Raw genomic sequence first — 16,722 nt, 5'->3', positions numbered from 1 at the left:
CTTATGCAATTTTGTTTTTCTTTCTGTTCAGTACAGAGCTCAAATAACGTCATCCTATAACAGCGGAAAAAAGACAATGAACGCAAAACAAAATTTTGGCTTTTTTCGAAAAAACTTCAACTTTCGAACTTCAAACAAAAAATATCCCTTGAAGCTCTTTGAATTTCAAGAGCAATAAAAAATTGACAATTTTTAGATAAAACTTACCCAATTTGAGAAAACTGGATTATTCGGAGAAGTTATATCAGCTGGGAAATCTAAATTAAATTCCACTTTCGAAACAAGAAATCGATCACGTTTTTTCGCACCATTTCAGCTTGTAAAATTGGAGAGTACTTTTTGCCAAACTACTAGCAAATGAACTTGAGTTGACCTCAAAAAATGCTTTATATGCCAAAGAGCATTCATATAAATTTTTTATAAATATGAATGCACTTCTTGTGTTATTAGAGCATGTTAAGACTTTTCGCAAAAAAACGGAAAAAAATCATCACGACCTATATAAGAGTCTGAACTACGTTCATCGACTCTTAACAACTAAAGTAAAATTAGAATCTAGCAGGAAATTATTGAGGCATATTAGTCTGCTTCCATTCAATTTGGAACGAGTTTTTAAATGCGTTGGAATTAGGAGTTGAGGACTGAATCACCCAGGACAAATCCACAGGATACAATCTCTCAAAGGACTAAATCCCCCTCAGTTAAAATCCCTTAAAATTACATTTTTCATCCTGGGAACTCAATCTTCTATATTATATACAGTCTTAACTGATTTGTTTATTGAATTCCTTTTATTTTGACTTCCATTTGCACAAATAGAATTTATCGCTATTTTGACGAGACCTGAATTTTAGTTGAAAAAAAAATATGATAAAGTTAGCACATTAAAAAAAAAGATAAATGCGATTTGTTTAAATGAAAACTAAATTAGAAAAATCAATACAAATCATTTAAAAACTTCATGATTTTTCAAAAGCAAATTCCAGGATACCCACGAAGTTGTTGTAGTTGCTGTTGTTTTCGCCCGGAGTCGGGTTATACTTGTCCATCTCGAGGTCTGCAGGGTGCAGGGGTAAGTAGGGAGGGGTTTTGGGGACAGTTGAAAAAGTGGCACGTAGTGTGGATGTAAGGGAGCGGGTTAGACATAGAGGGAAAAGGTAGGTGTCTAGTCGGGAAATTAAGTGTTTTTAAAAGGAGTTGGGATAGCTTACAGCGGGTATTTATGGAGAAGGATTGTTCGGAGGGGACAAGATTGGGTGGAGGAATACAAACTTCTTTAGAGGGTGAAGCTTCGGCAAAAAACTTGGTTAGTTACTTTGTATGGCTGTTTTAAACTAGGTTTAAAATATGTTAGAACAAAGGAGGAAAGGAGACTTCGTCTCGGTTTTGAAAATCTAAAAAAATGGTTAGTTTCGTTTAAAAAGTAGTTAAAAAGAAGTTCATTGGTTTCGTTTCTGAAACAGTTCAGAATTTAAGGACGTATAGTGCTTTATATGCCAAAGAGCATTCATATAAGTTTTTATAAATATGAATGCACTTCTTGTGTTATTAGAGCATGTTAAGACTTTTCGCAAAAAAAAACGGAAAAAAATCATCACGACCTATATAAGAGTCTGAACTACGTTCATCGACTCTAAACAACTAAAGTAAAATTAGAATCTAGCAGGAAATTATTGAGGCATATTAGTCTGCTTCCATTCAATTTGGAATGAGTTTTTAAATGCGTTGGAATTAGGAGTTGAGGACTGAATCACCCAGGACAAATCCACAGGATACAATCTCTCAAAGGACTAAATCCCCCTCAGTTAAAATCCCTTAAAATTACATTTTTCATCCTGGGAACTCAATCTTCTATATTATATACAGTCTTAACTGATTTGTTTATTGAATTCCTTTTATTTTGACTTCCATTTGCACAAATAGAATTTATCGCTATTTTGACGAGAACTGAATTTTAGTTGAAAAAAAAATATGATAAAGTTAGCATATTAAAAAAAAGATAAATGCGATTTGTTTAAATGAAAACTAAATTAGAAAAATCAATACAAATCATTTAAAAACTTCATGATTTTTCAAAAGCAAATTCCAGGATACCCACGAAGTTGTTGTAGTTGCTGTTGTTTTCGCCCGGAGTCGGGTTATACTTGTCCATCTCGAGGTCTGCAGGGTGCAGGGGTAAGTAGGGAGGGGTTTTGGGGACAGTTGAAAAAGTGACACGTAGTGTGGATGTAAGGGAGCGGGTTAGACATAGAGGGAAAAGGTAGGTGTCTAGTCGGGAAATTAAGTGTTTTTAAAAGGAGTTGGGATAGCTTACAGCGGGTATTTATGGAGAAGGATTGTTCGGAGGGGACAAGATTGGGTGGAGGAATACAAACTTCTTTAGAGGGTGAAGCTTCGGCAAGAAACTTGGTTAGTTACTTTGTATGGCTGTTTTAAACTAGGTTTAAAATATGTTAGAACAAAGGAGGAAAGGAGACTTCGTCTCGGTTTTGAAAATCTAAAAAAATGGTTAGTTTCGTTTAAAAAGTAGTTAAAAAGAAGTTCATTGGTTTCGTTTTTGAAACAGTTCAGAATTTAAGGACGTATAGTGCTTTATATGCCAAAGAGCATTCATATAAGTTTCTATAAATATGAATGCACTTCTTGTGTTATTAGAGCATGTTAAGACTTTTCGCAAAAAAAACGGAAAAAAATCATCACGACCTATATAAGAGTCTGAACTACGTTCATCGACTCTTAACAACTAAAGTAAAATTAGAATCTAGCAGGAAATTATTGAGGCATATTAGTCTGCTTCCATTCAATTTGGAATGAGTTTTTAAATGCGTTGGAATTAGGAGTTGAGGACTGAATCACCCAGGACAAATCCACAGGATACAATCTCTCAAAGGACTAAATCCCCCTCAGTTAAAATCCCTTAAAATTACATTTTTCATCCTGGGAACTCAATCTTCTATATTATATACAGTCTTAACTGATTTGTTTATTGAATTCCTTTTATTTTGACTTCCATTTGCACAAATAGAATTTATCGCTATTTTGACGAGACCTGAATTTTAGTTGAAAAAAAAAATATGATAAAGTTAGCACATTAAAAAAAAAGATAAATGCGATTTGTTTAAATGAAAACTAAATTAGAAAAATCAATACAAATCATTTAAAAACTTCATGATTTTTCAAAAGCAAATTCCAGGATACCCACGAAGTTGTTGTAGATGCTGTTGTTTTCGCCCGGAGTCGGGTTATACTTGTCCATCTCGAGGTCTGCAGGGTGCAGGGGTAAGTAGGGAGGGGTTTTGGGGACAGTTGAAAAAGTGGCACGTAGTGTGGATGTAAGGGAGCGGGTTAGACATAAAGGGAAAAGGTAGGTGTCTAGTCGGGAAATTAAGTGTTTTTAAAAGGAGTTGGGATAGCTTACAGCGGGTATTTATGGAGAAGGATTGTTCGGAGGGGACAAGATTGGGTGGAGGAATACAAACTTCTTTAGAGGGTGAAGCTTCGGCAAGAAACTTGGTTAGTTACTTTGTATGGCTGTTTTAAACTAGGTTTAAAATATGTTAGAACAAAGGAGGAAAGGAGACTTCGTCTCGGTTTTGAAAATCTAAAAAAATGGTTAGTTTCGTTTAAAAAGTAGTTAAAAAGAAGTTCATTGGTTTCGTTTTTGAAACAGTTCAGAATTTAAGGACGTATAGTGCTTTATATGCCAAAGAGCATTCATATAAGTTTTTATAAATATGAATGCACTTCTTGTGTTATTAGAGCATGTTAAGACTTTTCGCAAAAAAACGGAAAAAAATCATCACGACCTATATAAGAGTCTGAACTACGTTCATCGACTCTTAACAACTAAAGTAAAATTAGAATCTAGCAGGAAATTATTGAGGCATATTAGTCTGCTTCCATTCAATTTGGAATGAGTTTTTAAATGCGTTGGAATTAGGAGTTGAGGACTGAATCACCCAGGACAAATCCACAGGATACAATCTCTCAAAGGACTAAATCCCCCTCAGTTAAAATCCCTTAAAATTACATTTTTCATCCTGGGAACTCAATCTTCTATATTATATACAGTCTTAACTGATTTGTTTATTGAATTCCTTTTATTTTGACTTCCATTTGCACAAATAGAATTTATCGCTATTTTGACGAGACCTGAATTTTAGTTGAAAAAAAAAATATGATAAAGTTAGCACATTAAAAAAAAAGATAAATGCGATTTGTTTAAATGAAAACTAAATTAGAAAAATCAATACAAATCATTTAAAAACTTCATGATTTTTCAAAAGCAAATTCCAGGATACCCACGAAGTTGTTGTAGATGCTGTTGTTTTCGCCCGGAGTCGGGTTATACTTGTCCATCTCGAGGTCTGCAGGGTGCAGGGGTAAGTAGGGAGGGGTTTTGGGGACAGTTGAAAAAGTGGCACGTAGTGTGGATGTAAGGGAGCAGGTTAGGCATAGAGGGAAAAGGTAGGTGTCTAGTCGGGAAATTAAGTGTTTTTAAAAGGAGTTGGGATAGCTTACAGCGGGTATTTATGGAGAAGGATTGTTCTGGGGACAAGATTGGGTGGAGGAATACAAATATCTTTAGAGGGTGAAGCTTGGGCAAGGAACTTCGTTAGTTACTTTGTATGGCTGTTTTATTAAGCTAGGTTTAAAATATGTTAGAACAAAAGAGGAAAGGAGACTTCGTCTCGGTTTTGAAAATCTAAAAAAAATGGTTAGTTTCGTTTAACCAGTGGTTTAAAAGAAGTTCATTGGTTTCGTTTTTGAAACAGTTCAGAATTTAAGGCCGTATTTGGGGAGGGGGAAAGGGTGAGTGTGGAGAAAAATCTTGCAAGGTGATACGAACGGTAAGTAAAGATAAAAACTAAGAAATTAAGAGAGTCGACATGGATACTTTGCACGTATATTCGTCTATTTCAGGGAAACTTACGACCTCCTCAGGACAAAAACGCGTTCGAAAGCATTCGCAGACGCTTCAAATTCATGTTTCATGTCAAAACCTGATATGCATATTTACTGAGGAGACTCAAAGGCAGCACTCACTGCAGTCTTTCAGTTTTCTTGCAAACGCAGCTCAATACTTCATGTTGAAGGAAAAGAAAATACTTCAGGTTGAAGGAAAAAAAAGCTGCTTTAAACGTCAGGTTGAAGGAAAAGAAAAGCTGCGAAAAACTGAAAAGGTTGACATAGTTGATGAAATAGCCAAGAAAGACTTCGAAAAGAGTCAATGAAGCAAGTAAAAAGAACAAAACTGAATTTTTTAAATTCAACTTTGGAATTTCTAAGACAAAAATCGACGCTTTTTCAATTCTTGCACAATTTATGATTGATTTTTTTAAATTTCAGATTGACCAATTTAAGAAAACTGGATCAAAACGTAATTTTTTTATTCCGCTGAGAAATATGTAAATTAAATTCCACTTTTTCGTGACCTTTACATTTTTGCTGTTCGATAGTGGAATTTTCCTTCATTTTAACAAAGAAAATAATTGAACTTGAAAAGGAAATCAAAAGTCATACCGCGAAAAAGCATATTTGAGCTTCAATTAATTTTAACATAGCCAACTGACAGTTGGAAAAGAGTAATGAACGCAAGTCAACTGAAAAAACAACTGACTTGTTTTTTTCCCAAAAACATTCAACTTTTTAACTTCCAAGAAAAAAAAGAAGGCTTTAAAGCTCTTTGAAGTTGTAGAACAATTTATGATGAACACCTTTTTGTTAAATTTACACCAATTTGAGGAAACTTGATCAATGATAGAAAATTTTACTTCGCTGGGAAATTTTACTTTAACATGGAAATGCACTAAACTTAAAAAGAAATCACAAGTCAAACCGCTAAAAATTAAAATTGAGCGTGAACAAATTTCTTTTCCTGAAAAAAAATCACTAAGACCTATATAAGAGTACCACTAGGTTCATGACTCTTAAACAATTTTCCTGCAAAAAAAAATCATCGCGACCTATAAAAGATTCTGAACAACGTTCATGGACTCTTAGAAAAGCAGCTCTATAAAAAAGAAATAAAAAAGAGAAATTAGCCTCTTTTAGTAAGACTTTTGCTTTGTATCGGATTCAATCCTGCGACCTCATCATTTGGAGTCTCAACCCATCCCTACGCTTAATGCTCAGTAAATATTAGACATAAATCAAGCAGACGTTATGAAATTTCAGATGCTATGAATAAACAGAAAGCCACGAATCAACAGTGAAGAAACTTCCAATGCTACAGATGGTGATTTTAGCAGAAGTGCTACCAAATGAGCACTTTAATTCGCGAGTTAGGCTGAAAAAAAAGAAGATTATACCAAAGCACTACGCTCATTAACTCGCTACTGTAAGAAATGATGAAACATTGAATTATGGCAATGTCACAACATAAGATGGCTCCATTCATTGCTTTTTTATGACTGAGAGAAGAATGAATATTAAAAGCTTCAGCAAATTTTTTTGGAACTCTACTGCCTGTAAAATAACAGCGCAGCATAGCAAAAGTATCTTGGATTATAATGAAAATTGATTGTATCGCCAGAAGATTCCATGCCGCGGCGACAAGGCCGACAAAAAATGGGAGACAACGATAAGTTTTTCAAGTCGAAATTGTTATTTGGCCCGATTTGAACCGTGGACCTTCACGCGCCAGACATGGGCGTTACCCCGGGTCATACCTGAAGATTAGGACGCTGAGCCAATTAAAAATAAGCTATAAAATGACTCAAAGATTTTAATTAACAAATTGTTAATCTGAAAGAAGAGCAAACAACTCTTTTTTCATGTCGATTATATATTTTAAATTGAGAACTGCTCAAGCTACTGAAGTACCCGATTTCTATAACGCAAATTTTCGACCCTATGCCGACCCAAAAGGGTCCCCCTTTGTACTATTTTGAGATATCCATTTTCGGCTGACGGACCCTAAAATTTTTCTAAGGGCTCCTTTGGCGCCAATATATACTAATTTTAAAGAAAAGCGCGCGCCGAAAAAACGCGATTTTTTGGTCAAAATTTCCCAAAAAGTGCCTTAAAATTCTTTTTCTGGCCTGTTTTTTTTTCAAAATTTGCCTGCGTCGCAGAAAATTTGGTCGAATTAGGGCCTTTGTAGTGCTTTGGGAGAGCTCAGAAAATCAATTTGGTCGGCCTAAACAAAAAGTCGAAAAAATTTTCAATTTTTTTTTGAAAATAAGCCCCCCCTCCCTCGAGAAATTCCTAGATCCGCGCCTGTTCTGCGGTAACGAAGTCGACCAAAATTCACACCAATTGCGATAAAACACAAACACTAAGATAAAGAGTAGACTGAAATTGAGACAAAAGCTGCTATGTCGAAAAAAGTTTTGAAAATGTCGACAACAGCTAGATCTATTTTTACTTTCATAACTTTTCCTTGAATGAATTCATTTTACAAAAAAAAACACGGCGAAAAAGAAAATTGAAAGTTATATTAGCATAGAAAAAAAACAGTATTAAAGCCGAAAATTTTGAGCAGACACCAGCAGAGCCAAGACTAAATCGAATTTGAATAAAACTAAAAACAACGTAGAAAACAAAATTTTAATAGAGTAGGTAATTTAAATGAAAAAATGCTCAAGGTATATCCATTGGTTGAGGAAAATGCTGATTTGAGATAAGTATTTGGTGATTTTATAGGACAAGTTGTTAACAAGAATAAGTTTACGTTCCGAATTGATAACGCTTGCTAATCGCGATCACAATTATTGCATGTAATAATTCAGTGCTCTTTAACGATCGGAACAAAAAAAAGAAAACTTTTAAAGAGGAGCTTCGCTTGCTTGCTATACAAAAAATTAAGACTATGATTAGCAGCAAATGAAAATACAAATCAAACAGAAAAAAAAACTTTAAAAAATGGTTTTTTTTTTCAAAAATGTTTAAAAAACATTGCATAAAAAACATGATAACTTTCAAAATATTTTGAATTACCCCTTCAAAAAACTTCACACGCATAAGCAACTTGTTTCACTCGGCCACCGATGCAATATGATGCCACTCAGCCGATTAACTCTAACAAAAAAACTTTAAAGCCGAGTATTGGGATTTCGGAAAAGTCCAGTTTGTGAAACTTCAAGTAATTTAAGTTTTTCGAGCCATTTGCAATTATGTTGTTGGAGAGCCGAAATTTGACTTTCTTTTAGCAAAAGAATAATTTGAATTGAGCTTCATGAGAAATCAACGTGAAACCATGGAAATCATAATTGAGGTTGATAAGAATTTCTGGAAAAAGGGTAAAAAACAACTCGACCTAAATAATTGTCTTCGCTTCGCTCATTGACACTTAAAAAGAGTTACTTAAATATACCAACTTTTCTTTTTGCCTGAAACATTCGGATTTTTTTTCACTACCTGTTTATTTGGCATCGAATAACAAACTATTATCTAGTTTACGCAATTTTCTTTGGGTTAAAAAATCGAAAAAGAATGAAGCCATGCCATAAGGTAAAAAACATGACAAACCAAATATGGCTGCCGGACATCAAGCCGACGGGACTTCAAGCCGAATCGTAAAATAAGGGACTTCAAGCCGATTATTTTCTTATAAACTTGTGAAATATGATTAATTTGAAAATTTTATTGAAGAATTTTGGAATTTCAGGATCTTTCTTTACTAGTTATTGTCGTTTTCATAAAATTCAATCCTCCAAATGATGTTTAGGAAAGTTGAAAAATAAAACACGGTTGAAAGTGTTTTTCATGTTTATAATTTAGGCATTTCAAAAACCGGCTGATGTTATTAACCGATGCCAATCCCAAGCGGTGCATTGTCATGAATAACGCATTTGATGGACTAAACTTGCCTAAATTTTGGAAAAGCAACGTTTTACAGATGAAAAAATAGTGTTTTAAGGTGCTTGTAAAGTTCAAGCTTCGGCCTGAAGTCCCGTCGGCCTGTTGTCCTAGACCCACCAAATACGGTGAAATCCCTCATACGCGAAGGACCGAATGCGCGAAAAAAAAATTAGCCAATAAGAATTCAGTAATCCAAAATTTGGAAAGAAAGTGAACATTTCCAGGGACCTGAATATTGATATTGGCCGAATATAAAAACGGCAGAAATATGCAGAATTTTCAAATTGTCACTGACTACCGCCGAATTGGAACAAATTTTATATTTCAAGGGTTTCTTTATGAAAGAAGCAAAAATTGCTTAATTTAACTGAATGGCAATTGCTTTTTTTAAATTGACTTGCGGCTAATTTCGTTTTCGGTCCTTCGCTCAGAGTTTTTTCGCCCATTCGGTCCTTCGCGCATGAAAATAGCCCCCACCAAAAATATATCTTTCAGATTTTCTTCCAAGTATAGCAATTACGTCATAGAACACTGTAATAGCAATTACGTCATAGAACAGTGAGTGTCACCTGGAGTGGTTTGGGACAGCATATGAAGATGGAGAGAGAGACAAGGAGGAGAAAGATGCCGATAGCTATGGCCGAGTAGCTTGCATACGAGACCACAGTCTGGGGCATCATGAACTCACTCTTCACTTTGTCCAGGATGTCTTCGTCCGCAAGAAGCACCTGAAACGAACGACAAGTATAAAAGGTCAGCATACGATTCATTAAAAATTTGATGGCGATGTAGATGGTTTACACTAATTGGCCATATTGATATTACAATATCGCTACCTGAATTATCGAAATATAAATACATTTTAAATAAAAACATTAGGAAGTTTCACGTAACGCCCGAGTCATAAAAACAAAAAAATCGTCATATCATCAAAATAAAAGCATTAAATATGGGACCGAACCTCAAACATTTTTTCATTCATTTAAGCTTATTATAACTATTATGCATGTAGGCTACTGAAAAAATATATACAACAAGAATAATCTGCCATCAAACTAAATGAAAATCGATATGCAAAAAAAATCAATAAGTGAATGATTACGTCACAGCTTACCTCTTCGGCCCAAAAAATTGGCATCAGCTGACTCCAATGTTTAGTCAAATTCTTCAGGCAGTCCAACTTATCAGTAGCTTTATTCTGACTCAGAATCGTATTGAATTGGAGTCTTTTCGCTGCTTTGACCACGACGCCTGTGTCCATGTGTACATTTATATAGGTTTCGTGTTCAGTCTGAACTGGATTTAAACCTCGCACTGAGTGGATTGTACTGTTGTCAGCGTATAGGAAGTGCGGACTCGAAATGATCACGCTGAGTTTTAGAGGCACGAGCGCATCCGGAGGAAAAATAGACAGCACTTGGTCGGCTAGAACAGATTTTATGAGATTTTCAAACACATTTTACTACAAATTTCAAAATAATGCTTGAGGTCAACTTAATTAAGGTAACCAATTACTAAACGAACAATCAACGATTAACATTCACTCCGAACGGATTAAAAACCTATTTCCGAAAAATCACCAAGTTTAACAAAGCATAACATCAGTTGTATGATCTTACTATAGCAGGCAGAAGCATCGAGAAGTCCATTAGTACAGGGTCCATCTTCAGTGCAGAACCCTTTGTTCTCCTCAAAACTGACATTGAACACCTCCTTCGGTACATTGTACTTCAGAGTGCTCACACCTTCAAGCTCCTCGTCCGCTTCTTTCGTCATAAATGCACTTCGGCACAGATTCGGACTAATAAGAGACCAAGTGTTAAAAACAGAGCCAACAGGCAATAGAAAAACGGCCAAAGAAAAACAACTCATTGGAACATTTTCAAAGTTAAAATGTATAAACTTAAAGCTAATTGAATTACCAGAATATTTTTATGATTTGCACCCGTTTGAAAAAAACCAAACCTTTTCGTTGTTTGAGAGCAGGGTGATAGAAAAATTAGATTTTCGAGAAAAAAAAAGAGACATCAACGTTGAAATTAACAAAAATTTTATAATCTAAATTTTTTTTACAAACCAAACCTTTTCGTTGTTTGAGAGCAGGGTGATAGAAAAATTAAATTTTCGAGAAAAAAAGAGACATCAAAAATTTCGTTGTTTGAGAGCAGGGTGATAGAAAAATTAGATTTTCGAGAAAAAAAGAGACATCAACGTTGAAATTAACAAAAATTTTATAAACTAATTTTTTTTTTACAAACCAAACCTTTCCGTTGCTTGAGAGCAGGGTGATAGAAAAATTAGATTTTCGAGAAAAAGAGAGACGTCAATAACTTCGTTGTTTGAGAGCAGGGTGATAGAAAAATTAGATTTTCGAGAAAAAAAGAGACATCAACGTTGAAATTAACAAAAATTTTATAATCTAAATTTTTTTTTCAAATAAAACCAAAAACAATTGTAGCCGTTCCGACCATATTCTTAAAAGCTACATAAAATTTTTTTCCCTTTATTCTGAAATTAATGTCGTTTTTTCATGTGTGGTGTGACACATGGATCTGACGAAAACCTGAAAATTAAGCATATTCGGCACTAATGACTAAAGTTTCACGACTTATACTTTCCAAATGAGCCTGATCGCGTGCTTTACTCGCTCGAAATTAGACTAAAATTCAAAAATTTCAAACCAATTTTTCTCGACACTGGGACAAATTTTTCAAAATTTTAAAATTTAGGTCCAATCAGGGCTGAAAGGGTTTACACATGATATATCTTTTCACCCATACCGATTATTTGTTGTAAATGCTTTTTGTTGAAAGACAAAATAGGCCTGCTCACTCACTTTATTCGCCCGAAATTAGACCAAAATCACAAATTTCAAAAATCGCAAATGACACTGAGAAAACATTTTGAAATTTTTTTTTTTATGTAGTTCAAAGCACGACTGAAAAGACTTTAACATGACATTTCACCCGACCAATTCCGATGATCAATTGCGGAGCCTGATTTTGCGTAAATAATAAAAAAAGAAACTAAAACACACCCGAAACAAAGTTCCTCTCCATTTTCAATGGTCGGAACCAACAAAAGACGTTTTCAAAGAGATATGGTATTTGTGGACATTCATGAGGGCAGCCATTTTTTTCCAAAGTTCGAGCTCTGTTGACATCTAAAGTGGCCTGAAAATCGGCAAAGAGATGGATTTATATAAAAAACAAATTCAAAAAAGGAACGAAAAAAGGCCAGTTCATCACATGGGACCCGCCGCCACCCTGCTTTAGAGCGTAACTTATCTTCCATTAAGCGAATGAATTTGAAAAGAACTTAACACACGAGGCGAAACGGAGCTTCGCGCCACTTACCATACATCACAAACATAGCATGGCAAGCAGTACAAAACATGTAACGAAGGTCTATGTGTCAAAAAATCGAAAAACAACCTGATCTCTAACAGAATATTCATATCACAGATAATTATTTTGCAGAAAGCATGTCGACAAAGACAATTGCCAGCGTTAAATTGCCATTGCAACAAAACCTAACAAGCGATAACAACGGAAACGTTCATTATACTTAGCCCAAAAAACTATGACAAAAACTATAAAGCATTCAATGACAATCTATTTTTGAATAAAATGTTCTGTTCAAATAATAAATTTGTAAAAAATAACATAAGCGACAGAATTAAGGGCTTAAAACGACACAATATAAGGCGACTAACTCAATTTAGCGCAGGCTACAGCTATTTGAGTCGAATCAATCTTAAAGGAGAATAGCCGATGACTGTGCAAATAGCCCAGAATGTTCCGACCATAGTCTTAAAACATACGAAAATATCAAATTATTGTTTTTTTTTTCAAATTATTGTTGTTTTTTGATTTTTCAATTTTTTTTTTCAAAAATTTTACGAACTTTTCGATTCCCAAGATGGCGCAAAAACTAGCTTTAATTGAGTAAAACTAAATTTTCCAGGCTTAAATTAAGCATAAATCAGCTAATGAAAGCCTGCTCACTCGCTTAAAATTAAAACAAAAATCAAAAACTTCAATCCGGTTTTTCTCGACATTGAGAAATTTTTTAATGTAGTTCGAATAACGACTTAAAGGGCTTTGATATGATAGATCACTCGACCCAGTCCGATGATTAATTAAGATACCTGATTTTGCGTGGAAAACAAAAAAATGGAAAAAAGAAAAAACAAAACGCACTCGAATACAAAGTTCCTCCCCATTTTCAAAGGTCGGAACAAAAACATTGAAAAATCAAACAACATCTGAGTTGGTATAACTAGAATCAAGTTGAACAAAAGCCAAGTAGAACGGATATTAAGATATTAAGGTCAAAATCACATCAAGCTCAAAATGTGTCTGTTAGTGCAGACAAGTATGTTCTGTTGTAATTCCGAGGATGAGTCCTACAAGCTAAAATTATAATCCGAAAAAAATTCTATAGATTTCAGCTGCAATACCCTTGCTAATTGCAAGGGCAGTATATCCGAAAAGCAAACGAATTAATAGAGAAATTTAGTTTCAATAAAAACTTCGCAATTCTCTTATATGCGCCACTGTACAAGCACACACTTACAAAAAGACGGAAATTAAATTCATTCGGAAATTAAATCGACAAAGCTTCTGTGAAAACAAAGAACCGAAAAATACTCAGTAAAAAATTAAATCGAAATTCTATCGTAAGGTATAGAAAGGGTAGAAATAAAAACATTAAAAAGCATTCCACTTTAACAAATTGCGGAAAAAACCAGAATGGAAACTGAGCTGACAAGATCATTTATAGACTAGTCCAATCTTGCAGAAATTAATTATACTTTTCTATTTCACCTAGATAATAATTGCTCAACCGGATGCAAACTTCACTGCTAATAAATCAAACTGCGTTTGGTCCGTATAAAATGCTCATTTTCAAAGCTTTTCGAAAAAATACATGCTTTTTTTTCACCTGAAGATGTACAGTCGAGGAGTGTTTTGCATGAATGTGGGGAAAATGGTGCCATCTGTTCCGTTGATCATGTTACAGTCGAGTGTGTTCCAGTAAGAGAGGGTGGTGTTCCCGTTCCACGCAGTGTGCTCTCCTCGATCTTCATTGTCCGACTTAAGTCCAGTAGAGATGCTGTGATTTCCGTCGTTGGATCCGTTGATCTTGTCAACAAAAAGTAACTTGCAACGCAAACAAAAAAAATGCTATTCAAAGCCCGTCCATTTAAGAGAGAGTATAGAAACTCTTTTTTGGGGCATCTGATTTTGTCAGACACGAGGCCAGAAGGCTTTCGGCACCGGCTTAATAAAAAACAAAATCAAACAGCTTTTTTCAGATTTCAAAATCAATTTTTGCCGAGAATTCTTGTCGAAACTGGACACTTGAAAAACAGGCGAAACTTTTTTGAAGACCCACTCTAGTATTAGAGTTGTAACCTGTAATCCAACGTGGGTAGGAACATCAACTATACTTTTCAGCACTTCCAGGAACTCATTTCCGTCACTTCCCCACAGTATGTTGCGCACAGTGGTCGTATAGAAGGGGGAAACTGCGTTTCGAGTTTTCTCGTCTTCAAACTTGATGTTCAATGCTGGGGTCAGCATTAACATGATTAATTCGTTGTCTTGAATTGAATTTAAAACCGTCTAAAACAAGTATTCAAAGGTTTTTAAACAGAATAGCCAGACCTTTGTCATAATGTCATCATCGAATCTTTGTCCATCTTTAATCTTCAAACGAAAACTATTTCATCAACGAAAGCTAGCTAGATTAGTCATCAAAAAAAGCTTTGAAATAGAAGCGTTTTTTAAAAAACAAATAGTTTCCAAAAGGTAATGCAAATGCTGCTTCAAATCTTGCATAAACTCTAATTCCTTACGAGCTGCAGACCAAAGATTCGACTGACCCAGAAAAAGAAGTTGGCGGTGGTGATGAGGTCCTCTTCTTTGAGCTGGGACTTCTCTGGGTCGTATATGTAGGTATGGTTATTCAGATATGACACAACTGCAGAGTCATTGCCGAACGACACGTTGTACTTGTTCTGTATCTGCCTGGAAACAGGGAAACATATGACGTGTAGTGTGATTTTTTTTTAAATTCAGCAAAATACATTTAATTGAAGAAAGTTTCATGCAATTCCCAGAAATAAATCACAAATTTTCGTTGTTGCAATTTGCCGAGGCAAAATTTTAGTTTCTGTCGGCTTAAACTTATTGATATGTTTGTTTTTTCATTAATTACGTACTTGTATACAATAACCCCAGTCTGGTTGAGAATGGGCTTGGCTCCCTTGAGTATTACGTCATCTGGGTTGGTGATGTTGAACAGATAATAGTTCATGTAGAGGGGCGTGTCATTGCTCGGGCTGACCCACATATCAAATACAGCTGACCCATTCACCAGGGATGCTTCCTACAACAGTGAAGAAACTAAAAACTCATTGAAAGCTTCTGTTTTTGACCCAGGAAAACCATATTTTTTTCCGACAAAATAGCACTCCCAAGAATACATATTTTTTGAAATTCGCAGAGTGCTATGACAGCTGCAAAAAATAATTTTACACAGAGGCAAAGCGGATCCACACATCACGTGATGAAAAAAATGATGAAAAAAACTACTTCAATTAACTTCTAACAGCTGCGTCGTTAAAACTAAAGCTTTAGCCTGTGTGAGGCTCGCTTCAAGACAAAATGCCCTGAAAAGGCATGAAATTTTAATAAATTATGTGCCTTTTAACGCAATAATTGGAGCAATTAGCAGTCATTGATTATATTGGAATGATTTCTGAGACAGATTATTACGCCGCTCACTCGTAAATAGAAAATTGGTAGTTTTGCTGGTGTTAATTATCCCAAACTGACCATTTTCAAAACCTCATAACTTTGCGCAATGTAGCCGAATATCTTATCAGTTTTGAGCTCAGTTCGTCAATATATTTTTCGGAACTTTTCTGAAAAAATATAAGAAGGTTGATATTATTCGATGCGTATAAAACCATATTCCCGAAATGCACAATTAAAATTAAAGATCTTTAAAAAAAGGTTAATGAACATTTTAAATTTATGATATTTAGAAAATATCAGCTTTCTGCAATGTATTTTACTAGCTTCTTTCGCATTTCATTTCAGTTAAAAAACCATAGCCAACACAGTTGGAAAAGAAACAATGAACGCAAGCAAACACAAACAAACTGCTCGTATCAGGACAAAACCCTGAATGTTCCGACTGCCTTTTAAAGTCTATGGAGCAGTAATAACATGAAAAAACTAAATGTAATAAAATACAACAATTTTTTTAAAATTTTTTTTAATGAGCCTGAACAAATTTTAAGATTTTTCCTGAAAAAAAAATCATCGGGACCTTTATAAGAGTCTGAAGTACGTTCATCGACTCTTAAGTGAACATGAAAGCTAAAATTAAGATTTGGGGAAAATATTGGAACCTTGAATCACATCTAAGCCGCATTTAAAGCAAAATGATAACTTTTTGATTTTTCTCTCTGCAAACATTGATTACTTCCATATAGCACTCACTTCTTATTACTTCGTCGATATCTAATGATTTTAGGCAACCATAGCAATGGTTGAAAAACTCGAATTGTCCGATCAATCAAACGGAGCTGAAAAATATCTCACCTTATTGTACGCCCTCTCCACGACAAAAGGGAAGGAAAAGATGGCAACACATCCTACTACTAAAAGTATGGCCGAGAAGCAGGCCATGCAAACAGCCATAGATCTGCGTTTACTGGACATAGCAGGCGCCATTAATTAATGTTTATCTGAAAAAAATATACTCTAAGATTAATCCCCATAAACGAGAAAACAAAATCGTCGTGACTATTATCGAAGTTCTAAACATCACATATACAAGTCAAAAACTAGACATGAATGTAGTTAGGAAAAGTAAAAATATACTGTGCGCAACGCATAG

General features: G+C 34.8%; 1 protein-coding gene across 2 annotated transcripts in view; it reads right to left on the bottom strand.

Moving 5' to 3' along the window:
• LOC134848315 (lysosome membrane protein 2-like) overlaps window positions 1-16,722 on the bottom strand; it is a 146,340-nt gene that overhangs the window by 1,922 nt on the left and 127,696 nt on the right. For both annotated transcript variants that reach the window (XR_010162922.1, XM_063865714.1), the window contains exons 2-9: window positions 16,425-16,572; window positions 15,035-15,201; window positions 14,696-14,840; window positions 14,226-14,435; window positions 13,753-13,952; window positions 10,425-10,606; window positions 9,920-10,230; window positions 9,375-9,533 (exon numbers count right to left, since the gene is read on the bottom strand). Coding sequence is in view for 1 of the 2 variants with exons in the window: in XM_063865714.1 (XP_063721784.1) it covers window positions 9,375-9,533; window positions 9,920-10,230; window positions 10,425-10,606; window positions 13,753-13,952; window positions 14,226-14,435; window positions 14,696-14,840; window positions 15,035-15,201; window positions 16,425-16,556 (1,506 nt within the window). In the remaining variant the exon portion in view is untranslated. The remainder of the gene's footprint in view (window positions 1-9,374; window positions 9,534-9,919; window positions 10,231-10,424; window positions 10,607-13,752; window positions 13,953-14,225; window positions 14,436-14,695; window positions 14,841-15,034; window positions 15,202-16,424; window positions 16,573-16,722) is intronic.

The sequence above is a fragment of the Symsagittifera roscoffensis genome, chromosome 6 (genome assembly GCF_963678635.1).
Source record: "Symsagittifera roscoffensis chromosome 6, txSymRosc1.1, whole genome shotgun sequence".
NCBI classification, from domain to species: Eukaryota; Metazoa; Xenacoelomorpha; order Acoela; family Convolutidae; genus Symsagittifera; species Symsagittifera roscoffensis.
The sequence above is the reverse complement of the archived record's forward strand: the minus strand, read 5'-3'. Positions and strand labels throughout refer to the sequence as shown.